At 46.1% G+C, this 16,823-nt stretch overlaps 1 protein-coding gene and 1 long non-coding RNA gene across 3 annotated transcripts in view; one reads left to right on the top strand and one right to left on the bottom strand.

Moving 5' to 3' along the window:
* Positions 1 to 4,609, bottom strand: part of LOC133625392 (uncharacterized) — a 25,454-nt gene extending 20,845 nt beyond the window's left edge. The window contains exon 1 of the long non-coding RNA XR_009818696.1: positions 4,401 to 4,609. This is a non-coding gene — a long non-coding RNA (uncharacterized LOC133625392). The remainder of the gene's footprint in view (positions 1 to 4,400) is intronic.
* The window catches only part of LRATD2 (LRAT domain containing 2), a 23,033-nt gene continuing 10,325 nt past the window's right edge, over positions 4,116 to 16,823 (top strand). The window contains exons 1-2 of one of the 2 annotated variants that reach the window (XM_061995971.1): positions 4,116 to 4,341; positions 4,789 to 5,667. In XM_061995971.1, the coding sequence (XP_061851955.1) occupies positions 4,794 to 5,667 (874 nt within the window). In that variant the 5' untranslated portion in view covers positions 4,116 to 4,341; positions 4,789 to 4,793. Of the gene's footprint in view, positions 4,342 to 4,788; positions 10,932 to 16,823 lie in introns of those variants that run through there. The other variant, XM_061995970.1, reaches the window with a different exon arrangement.

Below are 16,823 nucleotides of genomic sequence, written 5' to 3'. Positions count from 1 at the left end.
ATTCCAAGGAAACAATCTGGAATATTAATGCTTTTTATTAACTAATGTGGCACTGCTTCTTCTTGTGTGTGAGAAACAGTCAACCAAACTCATTATAACACTTAACCTTGGGAGAGTGTTAGGCTGTGTAAAATGAATGAAAGGAAGAGCCATATTCCCACAGCTCCCAGGACGCTAACTCTGTGTCCCCTTCCCCAGCAGCTAGCTCAGGCCGGCCGTCTCACTTTAGGTGTCATTCCTGGCTTTACAAGAACTTGGTGCCTGACTCAGGGATGCAGCTTCCACTGGAGCACAAAGAGGCAACAAATGAAATGTTACAATCCTGAATTCAAATTTTCTTGGTGGATTTAGCCACGCCTGCCATGGAAGGACACCAAGTATCAGGAGCTCTTAGGTCACACATCTCCCTTGACTAAGGAATGATGGCTTTCTACAGAACTCCATGGAAGAACTTCCATGGATTCAGTATGAAGTGGTTTATTCCTCTGGTGCTCTTAATACCACTACGGTGCTTAAGCACTCTAGTTTGCTAGGTCTATGATGCAGAGTGCTTACATGCCAAATGGAGCACAGTTTATTTCAGTTCTCATAAAAATCTACTGAAAAAAAAAAAGAGAAATGGACGCTATTAAATAATTCAAGGGTGTCATAACCATCAGCTGCCTGAATACCTGCAAAACACAACATGCTTACTGAACATGATACTTGTCTAACAAAGTATTGCTCTCTAGGAAAGAAATTAAAACGTATAATAAGAAGATATGTAAGTGATTTCTTCTCACACTGGGTATCTTTTATTAACAATAACACTGAGGACACAGCATTTCACATCCAAGTGAGGGTCAACTGTAATTTCAAATCACTTTTTTAATCTCTGGATGTAAGACATGTAAGGTTAAAGATCAGATAGCATAGGAGTAACAATATAACTTACAAATAAAATAACAATCTAATTCTCAAAACTAGAGAACTTAAGTTTAAAGTAACCAGAGCTATTGCCACAAAGGTCCCTGGATTACATCAGCTACGTAGTCAGATAGACTAATAAATGCACCAGCTCCATAGATGATCCCCTGTCTTTAAGACAAGAGGTACAGTCCCCTCTGTGTTCTGTATATATCAATGGACTATACAGCCAAGCAGCTTTGGGTCTCTAGAGAGCTCTGCATCATGGCAGGTTTTTTGACCTTAAAAGGGAAATGACTATTAAGAATATTTGTTACTGACAAAATTCAAAGTATCTCAAATATCTTACGAGTCATGTTGCAACCCACTAGAATGGTACTTTTCTGATGTGAAACTGCATTGCTGCCCTCAACAATAGACTGAGGGCATATGGATATGCAAACTCCATTGTGAAAGTGCTGAAGGGCTGTGTAGAGCAAAGGAAGCCAGACCACATGTAGATTAACCCCTGCTTCCTTGCAGTCGTTGTGGGGACTCAGATGGGGGAGTTACCTGGAGTGAACCAGCCCCACAGCCACACCTGGGTTTTGTCTGGGGTGGAGATTTAACTCCAAAGGAGAATCTACAGGTAATAAATACTTCTGCAACCTGGATGAGCAAGTGACTGTGACCTAGGCGTGACACCAGGAAATTACCTTTTTTAAGTGTCAACATCCCTGTTGACTTCCACAGGTGTTTGAGCACAGCTGTAACTGTGGTATCCACAGCATTCCTTCTGTGACAGGTACAGAGCTAAATATCTCCAAACTGGGCAAAAAAAAAAAAAAAAGCCAGTATACTGAGCAAAGCTTGACTCACCTAGTTGAGAAGCCTCCAAGAGCAAGGTCAGAGGTATGTGTTCAGCTCTGCCTTGCTGCAGTTTGGACACCCAGCTCAGAAACTGCACAACCATTCCTCCCTCCACTCCATATCCACAGAGTGGATTATCTTTAGCTGATAAGAACCAAAGTCCTTTTTTTTTCCCCCAAAAAAAGCTACAGAAGAGGTCAATGCCCTCTCTAAAAGCACAGTCACTGAGAGAGCGTGTCACTGCCCCCAGCCCCCATCCCTTGTGCCTGTGGAGTTTAGCTGCTTTGAGGTTTTAGAGGTTAAGCACACAGGTGGTACAATAGGCACTTTAAGTCCTTCATGGATTTTCCAACCAATGCTTTATCTGCAGGTGCAGTATGCCATTATGTATGTGTTTTATGACACAAAAATACTCTCCAATGGTTTCTGATCCTAGAAACCAGCAGATTGATCAGAGAATGTGGATTCTGAGAAGCAGTCATTGAAAGGAAACTCAAAGAGATCAAAGAGATCAAAGCAGCTGACAAGGTGCAGAAAATTAAGCACCAGGGTGAGTTGAAGCAGATAGGAAAAAAAATGAGAGAACAAGAGAGAGAGCTGCAAATATGTGTGGATGTGCATGCACACACAAGTGACTCCTCTGGGCAACAATGAATTCAGACACAACCTTCCATACATTGCAGCAGATTCAAAAGGAAAACTAGCTTTCAACACAGGGCTACCAAAACATTTTAGCCAAGAAACACAACTGCTCCAAAGACAGTAATTTACGGAGCTGAGATACAGCTTCCAATACAAATGGGAGACCATGAAAAAGTCACTTCTATGTCTAGTCTAGCTCCTCCTTTTCAGATATTCTCACATTTCTAGATGCTCATCCTTAATTACCAAAGCAATTTCAGAAAGTAGGGCCCTCTTTTGTCCAACAGTAGCTACAAAGGAGAGGAATTTTAGAGTCAAATGGGCAGGTTTACTCAACCAGCCTTGGTCCAGTCCCATGGCTGGAGTACATCTAGTTTGGCAGAACATGAAAGGAATGTGTGTGAGCTGTTAGAAACCACATTGGGATACAAACCAAAGTGTGTGTGTGTGTGCACACATTAGGGGTGGGGGTTTGGGAGACTAATTTCAAAAGCTTTTCAGTTACCTACAATGCCCCTACAGACACAGTCACCAGGTGAATTTGAAACATAAAGGTCCTGATCTGTCTGCCTGTCACCCACTGTAATCGCTTGCCACAGCCTCACCATCCCAAGCAGTGGGAGTGCTCATCTCCCCAGCTGCAGCAACAGCAGTTCTCCCCACCCCAAAAGGCATGTCTATATTTGAAACCACAGAGGCGTATAATCTGATGGAAATGGTACTCTTAGAGCCTGTGGGCAGTGCCCAGCACCCCGGTAACACTGCATTGGTTCCTTCATTTGCCGCCGTCTAGTGAATCCTCAAAACAGCAGCGGGTAGCTGGGTTTATAAATTACAAGACAACATGCAAAGGGAATATATAAGACAAAATTAAAGACATTACTTGTAGCTCCCATATATTATCTCTGTAGTCTATTTAACAGATTTGCCAGTGCATGTTAAAATAGCACGAATAATAAACACACCTAGAAGACTAACTAGGCATTAATAAGAAGAATATTGTTTTGCATTCTCCAAAACACAGAAAGAAAACTATTCCCACCAGGTCTGATAATGCCTTTCCAGAGGGAAAGAATCATCATCTTCTTTATTGAAAAAGAGAGTGCTCTCTTGGAGTCGGAAAGAAAAGAAATTAATAAAACTAATTACACACTGCGCATCAAAGAATCGAAGGCACGAAGTCAGCCCTGGAGAGCCGAGCTCTTTGGTTTTGTTCGCTTTACAACTTCCCTGTTATTGTTTGCGGCCCCAAGGAGGTACCTTCCGGCACCCCCGCGAACACGGGCTGCGGGGCGGCCGCTTACCCCGTGGCAAGGGGCCGCCCGGAGGATGCGGGGAGGCAGCGACGTGACTCCCACGGCCCCGCACCGAGGCTCTGCATCGCCCCTCAGTGCTGTCCCAGGCAAACTCCAGCTCACAACTACTCGCCCCTAACCAAACCGGCGGGTTGGGCTGCCTTATGGCACCGTTCCCTTAAAGGGGCCGCGTGAGCGCGAGTTTGTGTGTGAGTGCGTTGCACACTCGCTCCGCTGCCGAGCGCCGCGGACGCCCGACCGCCGCCTGCGAACCTGCCTCGTAGGGTAGCGGAGCGCTTGGCATGTAGGAGCGAGTAGAAGGAAGGAGGTGCGGAGAGGAGGAAAAGGGGTGGGGGGGGGGAAGGAGGAGAGGCGGGAGGAAAAAAAAAAAAGGGAAAAAAAAAAAAAAAGAGCTGCCTCTTTAAATTCTGGGGGCTGAGCCCTCGCTTGTGGCGTCCGCAGCCGGATCCAGCCTCCCGCCCTCGGCCGAGCCTCCCGCGCTCGCCGCCCAGCTCCAGACCAAGTGCCGGCGGCGCCGGGCGCTGCCGCGCCGGGGCCATGCTCCATCTGCCCGCCCGCCCCCGCCGCGCCGCACGCTCGCCATAGAGCCGCTCCGCTCTGCTCCGCGCCGCGCCGCCGGCCCCGCCGGGTAAGTTACCAGCCCCGGGGCCGGAGGGACAGGGGCGGGCGCAGGGGGTAGTGACGCACCTGGCCGGTAGCCTGGCTCGGCTTGGCACGGCAGCGGGCAGGTGTGCGCCTGGGCGGCTCTCGGGGGCGAAACTCGGCCGTCCCCAGGTGGGACCTCCAGACCTTTCCTGGCATTTGCAGCTTGACTCCCCGCCACCCCCCCAACAGGTGGCTTAGTGCCTTCCCGCTCTCCGGTGCCTTCCTCTTCCTCGCTGCCGCCTAACAGGTGGTGGTGCCGCCGCGCCGGCCCCCGTGCGGGAAGCGGGTTCGTGCCCGCCGCGGGCAGCGCCGCCCCTCCCGAGGGGCTCCTGCAGCCCCCGGGGCTCGCCTCGGCGTGCGTGGGGAGGGAGAAGCCGCGCTCTGCCTCACCCCTGCGCGCCTTCATGCCCCGCGGTATGTCTCGTTGCAGCGGGCATGGGGAACCAGGTGGAGAAGCTGACCCATCTGAACTACAAGGAAGTTCCCACGGCCGACCCGACAGGTATGGACAGAGATGAAGGGCCCAGGATCGGGGTCTCTTACATCTTTTCAAATGATGATGATGAGCTGGAACAGCAGCAGGATTCTGTGCATGACCTGGGGGGTGAGCACCCAGCCCTGCAGACCTACGATCCCCAGCTGCACGAGGTGGAGTGCTCAGTCTATTACCGGGATGAGTGTATTTACCAGAAGAGCTTTTCCGAGGAGGACGCGCTGCCGGAAGAGGGTGATGAAGGAGGCGGGGGGCATCTGAGCACCTACACCCCAGAGAACCTGCTGAACAGGTGCAAACCAGGTGACTTGGTGGAGTTCGTGTGCCAGGCCCAGTATCCACACTGGGTGGTCTATGTCGGGGATTTTCAGGTTGTGCACCTGCACAGGCTGGAGGTGGTGAACAGCTTCCTGACGGACGCTAGCCAGGGCAGGCGGGGCCGCATCGCCAACCAGCTGTACCGCTACAAACCCCTCAGCCCAGCCGTGGTGGTCCGCAACGCCCTGGAGCAGGTGGGCTGCAAGGACCGGGAATTGAGCTGGAGAAACTCGGAGTGTTTCGCTGCCTGGTGCCGGTACGGCAAGCGGGAGTTCAAAATCGGGGGGGAGCTGCGCATCGGCAAGCAGCCCTACCGACTGCAGATCCGCCTGGGCGACAAGCGCAGCCACACGCTGGAGTTTCAGAGCCTGGAGGATCTGATTATGGAGAAGAGGAGAAATGACCAGATTGGTAGGGCTGCTGTCATCCAGGAGCTCTCCAGCCACCTGCAGGCTGCAGAGGAGGAGGAAGAGGAGGAAGAAGACTCTCATCATCCAGGTGCTCGGACTGCTGTGGAGTAGCAGCCTCAGCACCACCGTGCTGCTTAGCCTGGGTGATGGGGATTAAAACTGAAGGCTGCGAAATTGAGCTGTTTTAAGCCCTTTGGGCTGCTTCGGTGCAGCTTCATTCCAATCACACGTGAAAGGAAGGGGGAAAGCAGATTAAGTGTCTGTGCTTTAGTGCTTAACTCCTTCAGTGCTTGATGATAAAACCACTGACTTATTTGTAGAGGATAAAACTCAGGGCAATTCTACCCATACTCACTCCCACCTCTTTCCCTTCCCTTCTGCCCTCTTTGTGCATAGCCTTTCGTTCAGCCATCTGCCAGTAGGCTTGACCCTATGAGATGCTAAATGCCTTTGACATCTACTTATCAGCAGAAGTTAAGAGTATTTAGTACTATTAAGAAGGAGCCAACAACTTTCAGGACATGGCCATGCAGCTCTGAACATATGATTAGTTTGGTAGCTGAGAAGCGTGAGGATATTGTTTCCCCTTCTTTTTCCCCCTTTCTTTTCAGTTGTGGCTTCTGTTGGTATTGCAACAAGCTGCTTGTTTGCCTGGTACGAGGCTTTATGGATTGATAGCCAGCCCACAGGAAGGTATAAGAGAGAAATCTCCATTAATTTTAATGAAATGGATTTGATGTGCCTGATGCCTTCTTAATTGATAGGAGCTTGCAGATGGGCTAGGGGACCTTTGCCTTTGCTATCAGTGTGCAGCTTTGAGGACGGAAGATGTATTTATTGCTGACCAGTCCCACGGGAGGAGGAAGTTTGCACCCTGACTAAGGAGTCTGTGTATCGGTGTATGCTGGGACTCTTAAAGGCAGATACGGAGCTATGCCAGTGCTTGTTACAGGCTGTCTGGCTTCCCCTAAAGCAAATGGCAGAGCTCCTGATTACATCTGTGGTACACATCAAGGCAGTAGAAGCTGGTTGTTCCTGTGCAAGAGTATGTCATAGGTAAGCAACCCCTCGACAGGGTGGCCTCTTGGCTGGGTGCTGCTGGCCCTGAACGTGTCCCAGGTTCTGCACCGCAGTAAACAATGACTGTGATGGGAAGTGATGGGAGGGAGCACAGGCTGGAAGGCATCACCAGCAGGGGCTTTTGGGTGTTCCTGTTTTTTTCTTTCCTTCCTTCCTTATTGCAATTTCCTTTTCATTAGAAATGTCACTTTTCCATTTTTGCTAATTTTTATGGTATGCAGCTGAGCTATAGCATTAGAGAAAAGGAGATGACATGCCTTGAAAGTTGCTGCACAAGTCCCTTATTAACCTGGAGGGGAAGTGATGTGCTGCCTGTCTTGAATATTCCCTGAACTTGTTTTCAACTCTTGAACTGCTCTCACACACACACAGCACTGTCAGATCTTTGTCCTGGAATCTGACGTGTGTAAGCAAACACTGATTTGGAGGCAGTTTCTAATGCAAAATTCCTCCCCCTTAAAGCACAATAATGCTGAGGTGAACTTGAAGATAAGCTTGAGTTCATTTAAATAATGGAAACTAACAGTGTGATGTAAACTCGAAGCGTAGTTAATATGGTCTTCCCTGCAGTTGTTTACAGTTATACCACAAATAGCAAAGTACTCCGTGTCCTTTCCACCCCTGAGATAGAGGCAAAGTTTGTCATTTAAGAACAGGTAGATACCAGCTTTTGATTAGTTATGAAGTAACTTTGCCAATGTGATCCAAATATATCGTGGTGTTGTGTTTTCTGCCTAAAATACACAAGGTAGAAGCAACCTCTGAAAGACTATTTCATCCTCACTTCAGGAGGAAAAATAACTTTTAGAGTTATGCAAATGCGCCATGTACTGTTCCTTTAATGACTCCTGTGGTCTCATTTTGGGCTGTAAAATAACCAAATCCAAAGGAGAGTTTAACACCCAGCTCCCTTAGAATGCTATAGCTCAGGTGTGGGGTTTTTTTTCTCCAATATGCAATTGAGTTATACTCAAGTTACTGTGGTTGCCAAGTAGATGTGCAACTTTGCTTGGAGAGCATTATAACTACCCATATGTAACTATGATGGGGTTAATAGGTGTATGTCTGCACACAGGTTTTGTACAACAACTAAAAGCTGAAATGATCACTGAAATAGTCTGAAAGAGTGAGAGAGAATCCCTTCTTTGTACTGACTGGTGTGAGACAACAGAGGTAATTGAGATCGTGTCTGGCTGTGGTTTCTTTCATGCTGAAACCTTGTACATAATGAAGTTTATTTCACTGTGTAACATAGGTATGTTAAATAATATTTTCTTACAGATATTTTTGAAAGTTAAAAAAAAAAATCCCTTCATAACCTTGCATTTGAAAGTAAGTTATGCACATTATTTTCCAGTCTTCTGAATGGGTTTATTTTTCATTAGTGATCTAAAGTATATTCTAGGTCATAAAATATAGAAACTGCTATAAATGTCAAATAATATGTATCTACAGGGTACTAAATAGTAAACTAGTCATGAAAATATTTTTCCCTTGTGTCTGAAACATCAGAGCTGTGGCACTTAGCTATTTCTTTCCTTCTAAGACCCTCTGAATAGCCTGGCTTTGTTTCTTGTTCTCTATTTCACTTTTTTCTTTAACAAGACAAGGACCAAATCTGCTTGGGAATGGAGAGCAAAGCTCCTTTGACCAACTGAAATTATGTCTTGTGCTGATCTTCGTGCTTCTCTGTACCAGTCATGCCTTTTGGGATAAACCCCCACACAGGCAAAGGGCCTTAGCAAAGAATCCCAGAGCTTGCACTGGCTTGCTAGGATGGGGAGTGAAGGGCAGAGCTTGCCTCACAGGTTTCTGCTGTAACACCTATATGCTCCTGTGGCACCTGGGATACAGGTGTCCAGTATTTAAAACATAGATATTTGGAGTCTTTAAATTTCTCTGCAAGCCCTGTCTGGGAATTTATTCTGTCTCCTGGCATTCCATTATGGGTAAAAGTAGAAGAGAGGGGGAAGCTTGGATTATTATTTTTTTATTTAGTCTGGAAGAGAGCTACTTCCATACAGGGATTTCTTATTCCAGCAGATAAAAATGCAACTGTTGAATCTTTAACAGACAGGTCCTTTTCCTCTACTTGTTCGTTAGGCAATGTTATTTAATAGGTGCTACTAAACACCACTGCAAACATTTCCAAGCAGTCTGGTCTTAAAGCCATGGATGAGCTGGATATGAGAAAAGGAAGTGCTGTAGAAGCACATCACAACTGCCTAGTTTCTTGCCTTTGCTGTACTTTACTCAGTTTCTGTCTGCAAATGAGGCTGGGTTTTCTGAAGCTTCTTTTTAAAGAAACAGATCTCCCAGGAAAACAGACTTTTTTTGTGTGTCTACTTCAAGACTTTTGTGAAGATCACAAAAGGCAGGGGAAAAGAATAGATAAAAGTTCTCTACAGCTTCTTCTTTAACATATAGAAAAAGTGTGATCCTTCTGCAGAACTTCTGGTTCAGTGAAGGTCTTGAGCCTATACCGAAACTGGAAGTTGAGTAGACTCTACCTTGTGCTACTTGAAAAATCAGTAAGACTGTTCATGTGCTTTGAGGTTAAGTGTATATTTACACTTCTTTGTGAATAAGGGCCTGGAATCTCAGTTTGAGGTCTCTGGTGGGAGTGTGGAGGCTCTGAGGTTGCATAATCACTGGGGGAGAACAAGTAGTGCTGTGAAAGCTGTTTCTCAAAGGGCCTGTTGTCCAAACAAGGCTCATGGAATCCAGCCCAAACTTTGGCCTCAGTTTCCCCCTGGAAATCCAGGAGCTGCACCGATTTGGCGGGAGGTGTATTACACAGCAGTTGTGAGCAGAGCTGATGATAGTGCTGCAGACTGTTCTCTGCTATCTGTCTCATCATGCTTGAACTTTCCCATGCGTTTTTAACATTTAAAGTTAGTATCATTTGTTTTAAAAGCCCTTTGATTGTGCAAACACTTAATCATCTATATGAATTTACTCATTTGGGCATACCTACCGCTGCTGATAGGATGACTGCTGTGAATATCATTATGCACATGTTAAGGCTGGCAAGACAGAGCCCCAGATGTGTAAATGTAGCTCCAGCTAGGAAATGTAAATGAGCAGTCTTATTTCCCCAGAGGATTGGTGTGTTTGATGCAAATAATGTCTTGGAAAAGGCTTTATAGTACAACCTACAATTATTCCTTGATTGAGTAGTTTAAAGAACACAGTTTAGACATTCACCTTCCGTGGCAGTGAACAAGGGCATAAACTGAAGAGTATTTCACATTATCCCTGATTCTGCATGAGTGCAAAGTGTTGATTACAGCCGCTCTCTGGAGCTCACCTGGCCAGCATAGTAGGTAGTTTTAGGGTAGGCAGGGAAAGTACTCGAAAGCCAATTCAAAAACTGTATTTTCTTACCTGGAAAAATACATTCTTCAGACTGAAGGATCCTAGACTGTGGAAGTAAACATTAAATTGTTTTGTACAAAGGAAACCCTTAAGTTTTGTTCATTTAAAGTCAATATTCTGCTCTCAGTACTAAAATAAGTAATATTATGTGATGAATATATTTCAGATTTTGAATGTAAAGATGGTTTTCTTTTTCTCTTCTCCTTTGGTTAAGTTTTACCAAAGGTCTGTCCTTGGGTCTGTGAAGTGTGTTGTCAAGTGATTTCCCACCTGTGCTTTTCTGACAATTAACAGCACCAACCATAACTCTGACAGCCATGTAGGAACAGATATTTTTCTGAAGCAAATTTTTAATTTTATATAAGAGATGAGAGACAAGTAACTAAGTAGACATAGAACATACATTGTTCCAACAGCAGTTTCTATTTGTAAGAAATCTACTGTTAATTGAGTATGTGTTGACTGCTCTTATAAATCAATGTGCAGTGATGAGGCCACGTGTATTGTATAATGGGCTTAGACTTTCAGATTAGATTTTTATTTTAAAGTGTGGGTAGGAAGAAATCAGGGTGACTTCAAACACCGATGGTTTAGATGGTTATTTTGCATTAATATCAAATTAGAAGCTTTCTTTAAATGCACACTTGAAATTCCTGACATTGTACAACTTCATGGAATCATCCACAATAACAAATGTAATCACAAAATGGGTTTTTTTTCCATCATGAGCATTTTCTGTAAACTGTCTTTTGTCAGTAAATGTTGAATTGTTAGTGCAAATATCTTCTTTTCCCGAGAAAGAAGTACAGATCATTGATTGTACCATTTCCTTCAAAATGAAGGGCATTGCATAGTAACTAAAAAGAAATAAAACATTTATAGTATCTTTTACAACCTTTCTTTTCTTTGGGTCATTTTTTTTTGAATGGTGTGCTTTTTGGAAAACTCATGTTTTCTCATGATGGATGTGTTGGACAGAAAAGAATCAATGTTTTCACTGACTTCACATGTCAGACCAAAATCTGACTTTTCAATTGTGTCCTTGCTCCAAAGAGAGAGGAACAATAATCTCTATACAAGGCCAGCCCATCAGCTGCTTAACAGGCAATAGCTGTATTAAATCCAATGAGGATCTGGACCATAATTTAATTTTAAAAGTGGAAAATGAATTCAGCAGAAGATCATATAGTATTAGTTGGCACCCAGGCTTCTCTTGTCTGCCAGCAACTGTGAAAAGAACAGATGCAGTGTCTGTGATAGGGAGAAATAAGAGAACTTCAGAACTCACAGGGAGTTTTTGGAAAATCTGTACAACTGTTCAGTTTGTGCCATGTTTTATCTTGTGGAAGCTTCAGGGAGGGAGTGGGATCTATGTTCTACCTGCATCAGGTTCAAGGGCAGTTCTTACTGAAGGTGATGAGGGTCATTCATTGTACTAAGATGTTAGATCCATAGGGTAACGGTTCTTAATTCATCAAAGCCTTCCACTGTGTACACATCCACGATGACCAAACCGCTAGCAGTACAACAAACTGTACTTTTCTCCCTGAGATCCTGACCAGTAAGAGATATTTGAACCTCACACAAAAGCACTGAGGCAGCTCAAGCAAGAATACTTGGAGTGAAACCGTCCTGAAGAAAATTAGCTAGAACAAGGTGAGACTTCTGCTGAAAATACTGGTGGAGATCTTAGCTCTTCTGTGGGTCACAGCTGTCCTTGACAGCCTTCTTACAGGTGTGACAGTGTGAGACAAATTATTATAACACAGACAGCAGCTTTTAAGGCTTAGGGCCACAGGTGGGATTCCACTATAGCATTTAATTTCTAGCTCTGGCTTGGACTTGGGTGACTTTAAACAAGATGTACTAGGCACCTGGCTGTGCCCTCTGTAATGCAGAAGTGCTTGAATTTTCAGGTGTCTGATATTAGATCTGAAAAAGAACATGAAGAACCAAAGATGTGAACTGGGTGATTGAATCAATACCTGAAAAATCTCTGCTTGGTTGCTACCTAGCACTGGGTGCCACTAAGCTTTGAAGCTTCATTATTAGGTTTGGTTGGTTGGTTTGGTTTTTTTTTCCCAATTCTTTATTTATCATATTATTTCCAGAGGTTTTTTTTCTTGAGGTTCTGAGTGTTTTTCTCACTTGGAAATTTCACCAAGTACATAAAGTTAAGCAGCTCATGACTTCTTTCATAGCCTGTGCCCATAGAGAAAGAGGTCCAGCAAGCTGGATCATACCTTACATCCCAGTGACTGCTCCTAGAGTGTATGTGACCTATCAAAGAGGAGCTTCTTAATAAGGACCTTTGCATTGCCCTATGATGTTGCACTTAAGCAAATGGTCTAGTGGTTGATAGGGCTGGGACAAAGGCTGGACTTGATGATCTTAAAGGTCTCTGAAAGGTCGCTGAAATGACTCTGTGATTCAGGACACACCTGAGCTAGAAATAGTTTAATGTAAAATGCATTCACGGGAACATGGACTGTGATGTGGTCTCTGCACTTCTGGCTGACTGCTCTGAGCCAATGGACTTGTGTTTTCCTTCAGTTCACTCTTTTCTGTGCTATGGATCACTTCTAACAGAGCACTCTTGAAAGTCTGACAAAAACCTGCAAGTGATAGAAGGGTTGAATCCCTGTCATCTCCAGGCAGAAGAAGAAATCAATTTTTTATTTTCCTCTATCCTGAAGCTATGCTCAGATCTCTAGGATACTGTATAAAAGGAAGGCTGCCAACCTTTGTCTTTATAAAGGAAGGCAGCCCAAGTTCTAATTTGCACGAGTGGTTGCCTTGTACTTTCTTCCCGAGAGCTCTGCATTGCAGCAGGAGGCAGCTACTGTTGGCCAAGAAAAAGGTGCCCAAGCACTAGAGGGGGGTGGGATGGGAACAGCAGACTCACAAAAAATCCTTAAGAATGGGAGGGACCTCTAGAGACCGTGTAATCCACCCCCTTGCTCAAAGCATGGGCAACTAGAACAACTTGCTCAGGACTGCATCCAGTCAGATTTTTAATAACTTAAGTGATGGAGACCAAAAGTGTCTCCAAGCAACTTTCCACTGCTTATGGGCTTTTATGTTTTGAGTTTTGTCAAGAACTCCTTGATTGTCCGTGGCACTTTTGCTTGACTTCTTGCAGGTAGGGATGGGCCATTCAAGAGCTTGGATGAGGTGACTGATAAACATCAGCCAGGTGTTATGGACATCCTCTCTAGCACTGTGTCCATGGATTCAAAACAGGTCCCTGAGCAGACTAAAGTTTTCTCTCATAAAGTCCATGTTGTGATCCTGCTATTTGCCTTGTTCCCGCTTCTGAAAACTATGAACTACACTATCTTGTGGCAACTGCAGCCAAGGCATCTCCAAAGCGGTTCTTCCTTGTAAGTGTACTCTATAGAGGTATCTCCCCTCATTACTGCCTTGATCCTGTGCCAGGAAGTTGTCATCAATATACTCCATAAACCTCCTGGATTCCTTGTGCCCTGCTATGTTGCCCCTCCAGAAGAGACTGAAGCAGTTCAGGTCCCCCATGAGGAGCAGGAAGTCCTGTCATGAGGCCTCTTCCACTTTTGTGCTGAAGACAGTCTCATCTTCTTTCCAGTCAGATAGGACATAGCAGCCACCCACCACAACATTGCTCACCTTGCTCTGCCTGCAAACCCTGACCCGTAAGCTCTCAGTGGACTTACCGTCTATCCCCAGGCAGAGCACCTTGTATTCGTGCTGCTTTCACCTCCTCTCCATCCAGGTCTGGCCTTCCTACAGAGCCTGTATCCATCCCTTGCAGCCTTCCCATTATGTAAGTTATCTGTTTACGTCTCTGTGGTTCCCAGTGAGATCATCACCCTACAACTGCACACAAACCTCCAATCCCCACACTCCCCATGCAGTGTGCACCAATGTAGAGCCACCACAGAGCTGTACTATCAGCACTTCCTTATTTCTGTGCATACATTTTGGGTGACCTCCTTTCATCCCACTTCTGCTGTTTTAGGGCCTCTCTCATCCACATCAACCTGCACTATTTGCCAGTTCTCATTTCTTTGTGGGTCTTGATTTGCTTCCCTCATTGTTCCACGGTTAAAGCTCTCCTCCCCTAGTTGACCCCTGTTGGCAAAGATGTTTCTCCCCAGTTAGTCAGGTGGATCCCACCTCTCCCAGCAGTCATTGAACCATCGTTGGAGTCTCTGTTTTCTAACCCACTAAGCACAGGGTTTGCCTGTCTTACTTTCAGTACGTCTTAAGCATCAGACTCCTCTTGTATCCTGGTATCACAGAGGATATGGGCAACCTCCTTTTCATCATCTCTGATGCTGCTGACCTCCTGCTGCAGCTCCTTTACTCGGTGACATGAATCCTTCCACAGCATGCACCTGCAGACAAGGAGCCCATCTCCCCTTAGTTCCAGCAAGTAGCCCCAAGAAGTCACTGCATCCTGAGCCCACAGAACTGCATCCTCCTTAAGGTCAGTCAACCTTGGCTAAGGGACCAAATGCTTCAGTTATCCTCTCACTCCTACTGAAGGAGAAAATAGAATGGAAAAGCTCACGGGTCATGATAAAGACAGGGAGATCACTTACCAAATGCTGTCATGAGCAAAACAGATTCAACATAGGAAAAATTAAATTTCTTGTTAATCAAAATAGATTTGAATGATAAGAAAGAAAAACTAAAAATAAAACACTTTCCCCTCTCTTCGCTGGGTGTAGTGGGTCTGGGATGGTAGTGATTTTCCACAGCAGCTCCTGCAGTGCTGTGCTTACTGTTGATACCAATACTATGACTACTGCTCGCACAACATCAGGGCTGTCCCTCCAGCATTCCTTCCCCCACCTTCACCAACAGCTGTGGGTGGGCACAATCTTGGGAGGGACCACGGCCAGAACAGCTGACCCAGGCTGACCAAGGAGATATTCCATACCATATGACATCAGCTCAGTAATATAAACTGGGGGAGAGGAGCAGGAAGGGGAGGCAAGATTCATTTTTGGCCTTCCCAAAGCAACCGCTACGCGTACCGAAGCCCTGCTTCTTGGGAGGTGTCTGGACATCACTGCTGATGGGAAGTAGAGAGTAACAGCTTATCTGCTTTTGCTTCACTTCCCGCACGTGCAGCTTTGCTGTTTCTTTATTAAACTGCTTTTATCTCAACCCACGAGACTCTCATCTTATTTCCTCCCCTTACCCTGGCTTGCTGAGGAGGTGAGTGATTGACTGGTATGGTGGGCACCTGGCATCCAGCCAGGCTCAAACTACCACACTGGGCAATGCAGGTGTCGTGGTTTGGCCCAGCTAGCACAGCAGCACCACAACAGTCTCTTGCTCAGTGCCCCCATTCAGTCCCACCCTCATTAGGATGGCAGAGGCCCCAGTGAAATGGGAGTAAAAAGTTAAGCAAGGTTGTTGTGGATTAAGACAAGGGCAGGGAGGGCTCGCTGCCAATTACGATTCCGGGCAAAACAGACTCCAGCACTCAACTTAGAGAGGAAAGTAGGTAAGTTTATTCTACAAGAAACAGAACAGAATAAAAGCAAAAAGGGAGTAGGATGTTGAGAAAATTACAACCAGCACTTTAAGATCTCCCTCCCCCAACCCTCTTTTCTTCCCGGGCCCAGCTCACTGCTCCCCATATCTCTACCTCTTCCCTCTTCAACAGCTCAGGGGGGCAGGGATAGGGGATATGGTCAGTCTCTCACAGATGGGCTCTGCTGCTTCTACCTTCTCAGATGAGGATGACTCCCGGCACTCTTCCCCTGCTCCAACACAGGGTTCCTCCCCCAGGACATAGTTCTTAACGAACTTCTCTGATGTGGGTTGTTCCCAACAGCTGCGGCTTCTGCCGATACAGGGTCCCTCTCTCGGGACAAGGTCTCTTCTGGGCATAAGTTTAATGAGCTGCTTTGTAGTGGGTTCCTCCCCACAGTTACAGCTGTGGATATTGGATCCCTCCCTCAGGACACGGCCTCTTCCAGACATAGTTTTAAAGAAGAAAATCACTGCCCCTGGCTCGGGGTCTGCAGTGAAGTGGTTGGGTCCCCACCACGGGACGTGGCCTCCTCCGGCCATAGTCACTGTCCCTGGCTCAGGGCCTTTAATGAAGTGAATTTATGCCCCTGGTCTGGGGCCAGCTTTAGCAAAATGAGTCTCTGCCCCTGATATGGGGTCATTATCAAAATGAGTCTCTGCCGCTGATGTGAGGTCTTTAAAAGAAATGAAAATAAATCTCAGCTTCACCAGTTCTCTCCATAGAATGCAGGGGAGTCTCTGCTCCAGCACACCTCCTCCTCTCTTTCATCACTGACCTTGGAGTCCACATGGTTGTTTCTCTCACTGTTCCTACTCCTTGCACCACCACCAGCCAGAAGAAAAAGAAGGGGCAGAGAAGAAGGGGAAAAAAAAAAGGAGGAAGATGGAGAAAGAAACCTTCCCTTCCGGCTTCTTCTTAAAAAGTGATCGTGGAGGCGTCTAATTGGCTCAGCCTCAGAAGTGGATCTGGCTCAGAGCTGGGGAGAGTTGTGAGCAACTTCTTACAGGAGCCATCTTTACAGCCCCTTCCCCCTTACCAGAAAAGGCTGTCATGGCAAACCATGACAGCAGGGTGGGCTGGGGGAACAATGGGTCCATTGCAGCCCCTCTGGACTGCTCCTCCCTCCTTCACCTCTCCCTCCACCAGTGCATCTTTGGGCATGGACAGCCTGTGCAGTGCCTCAGGAGCTTGGGCTGAGAGATACCCTGATACTGCAGGGACAGTTGCTCCAATGGATGTGGGGGACTGTGCCCTGG

The sequence above is a fragment of the Colius striatus genome, chromosome 4 (genome assembly GCF_028858725.1).
Source record: "Colius striatus isolate bColStr4 chromosome 4, bColStr4.1.hap1, whole genome shotgun sequence".
NCBI classification, from domain to species: Eukaryota; Metazoa; Chordata; class Aves; order Coliiformes; family Coliidae; genus Colius; species Colius striatus.
This window is presented reverse-complemented; position numbering and strand designations above follow the sequence as displayed.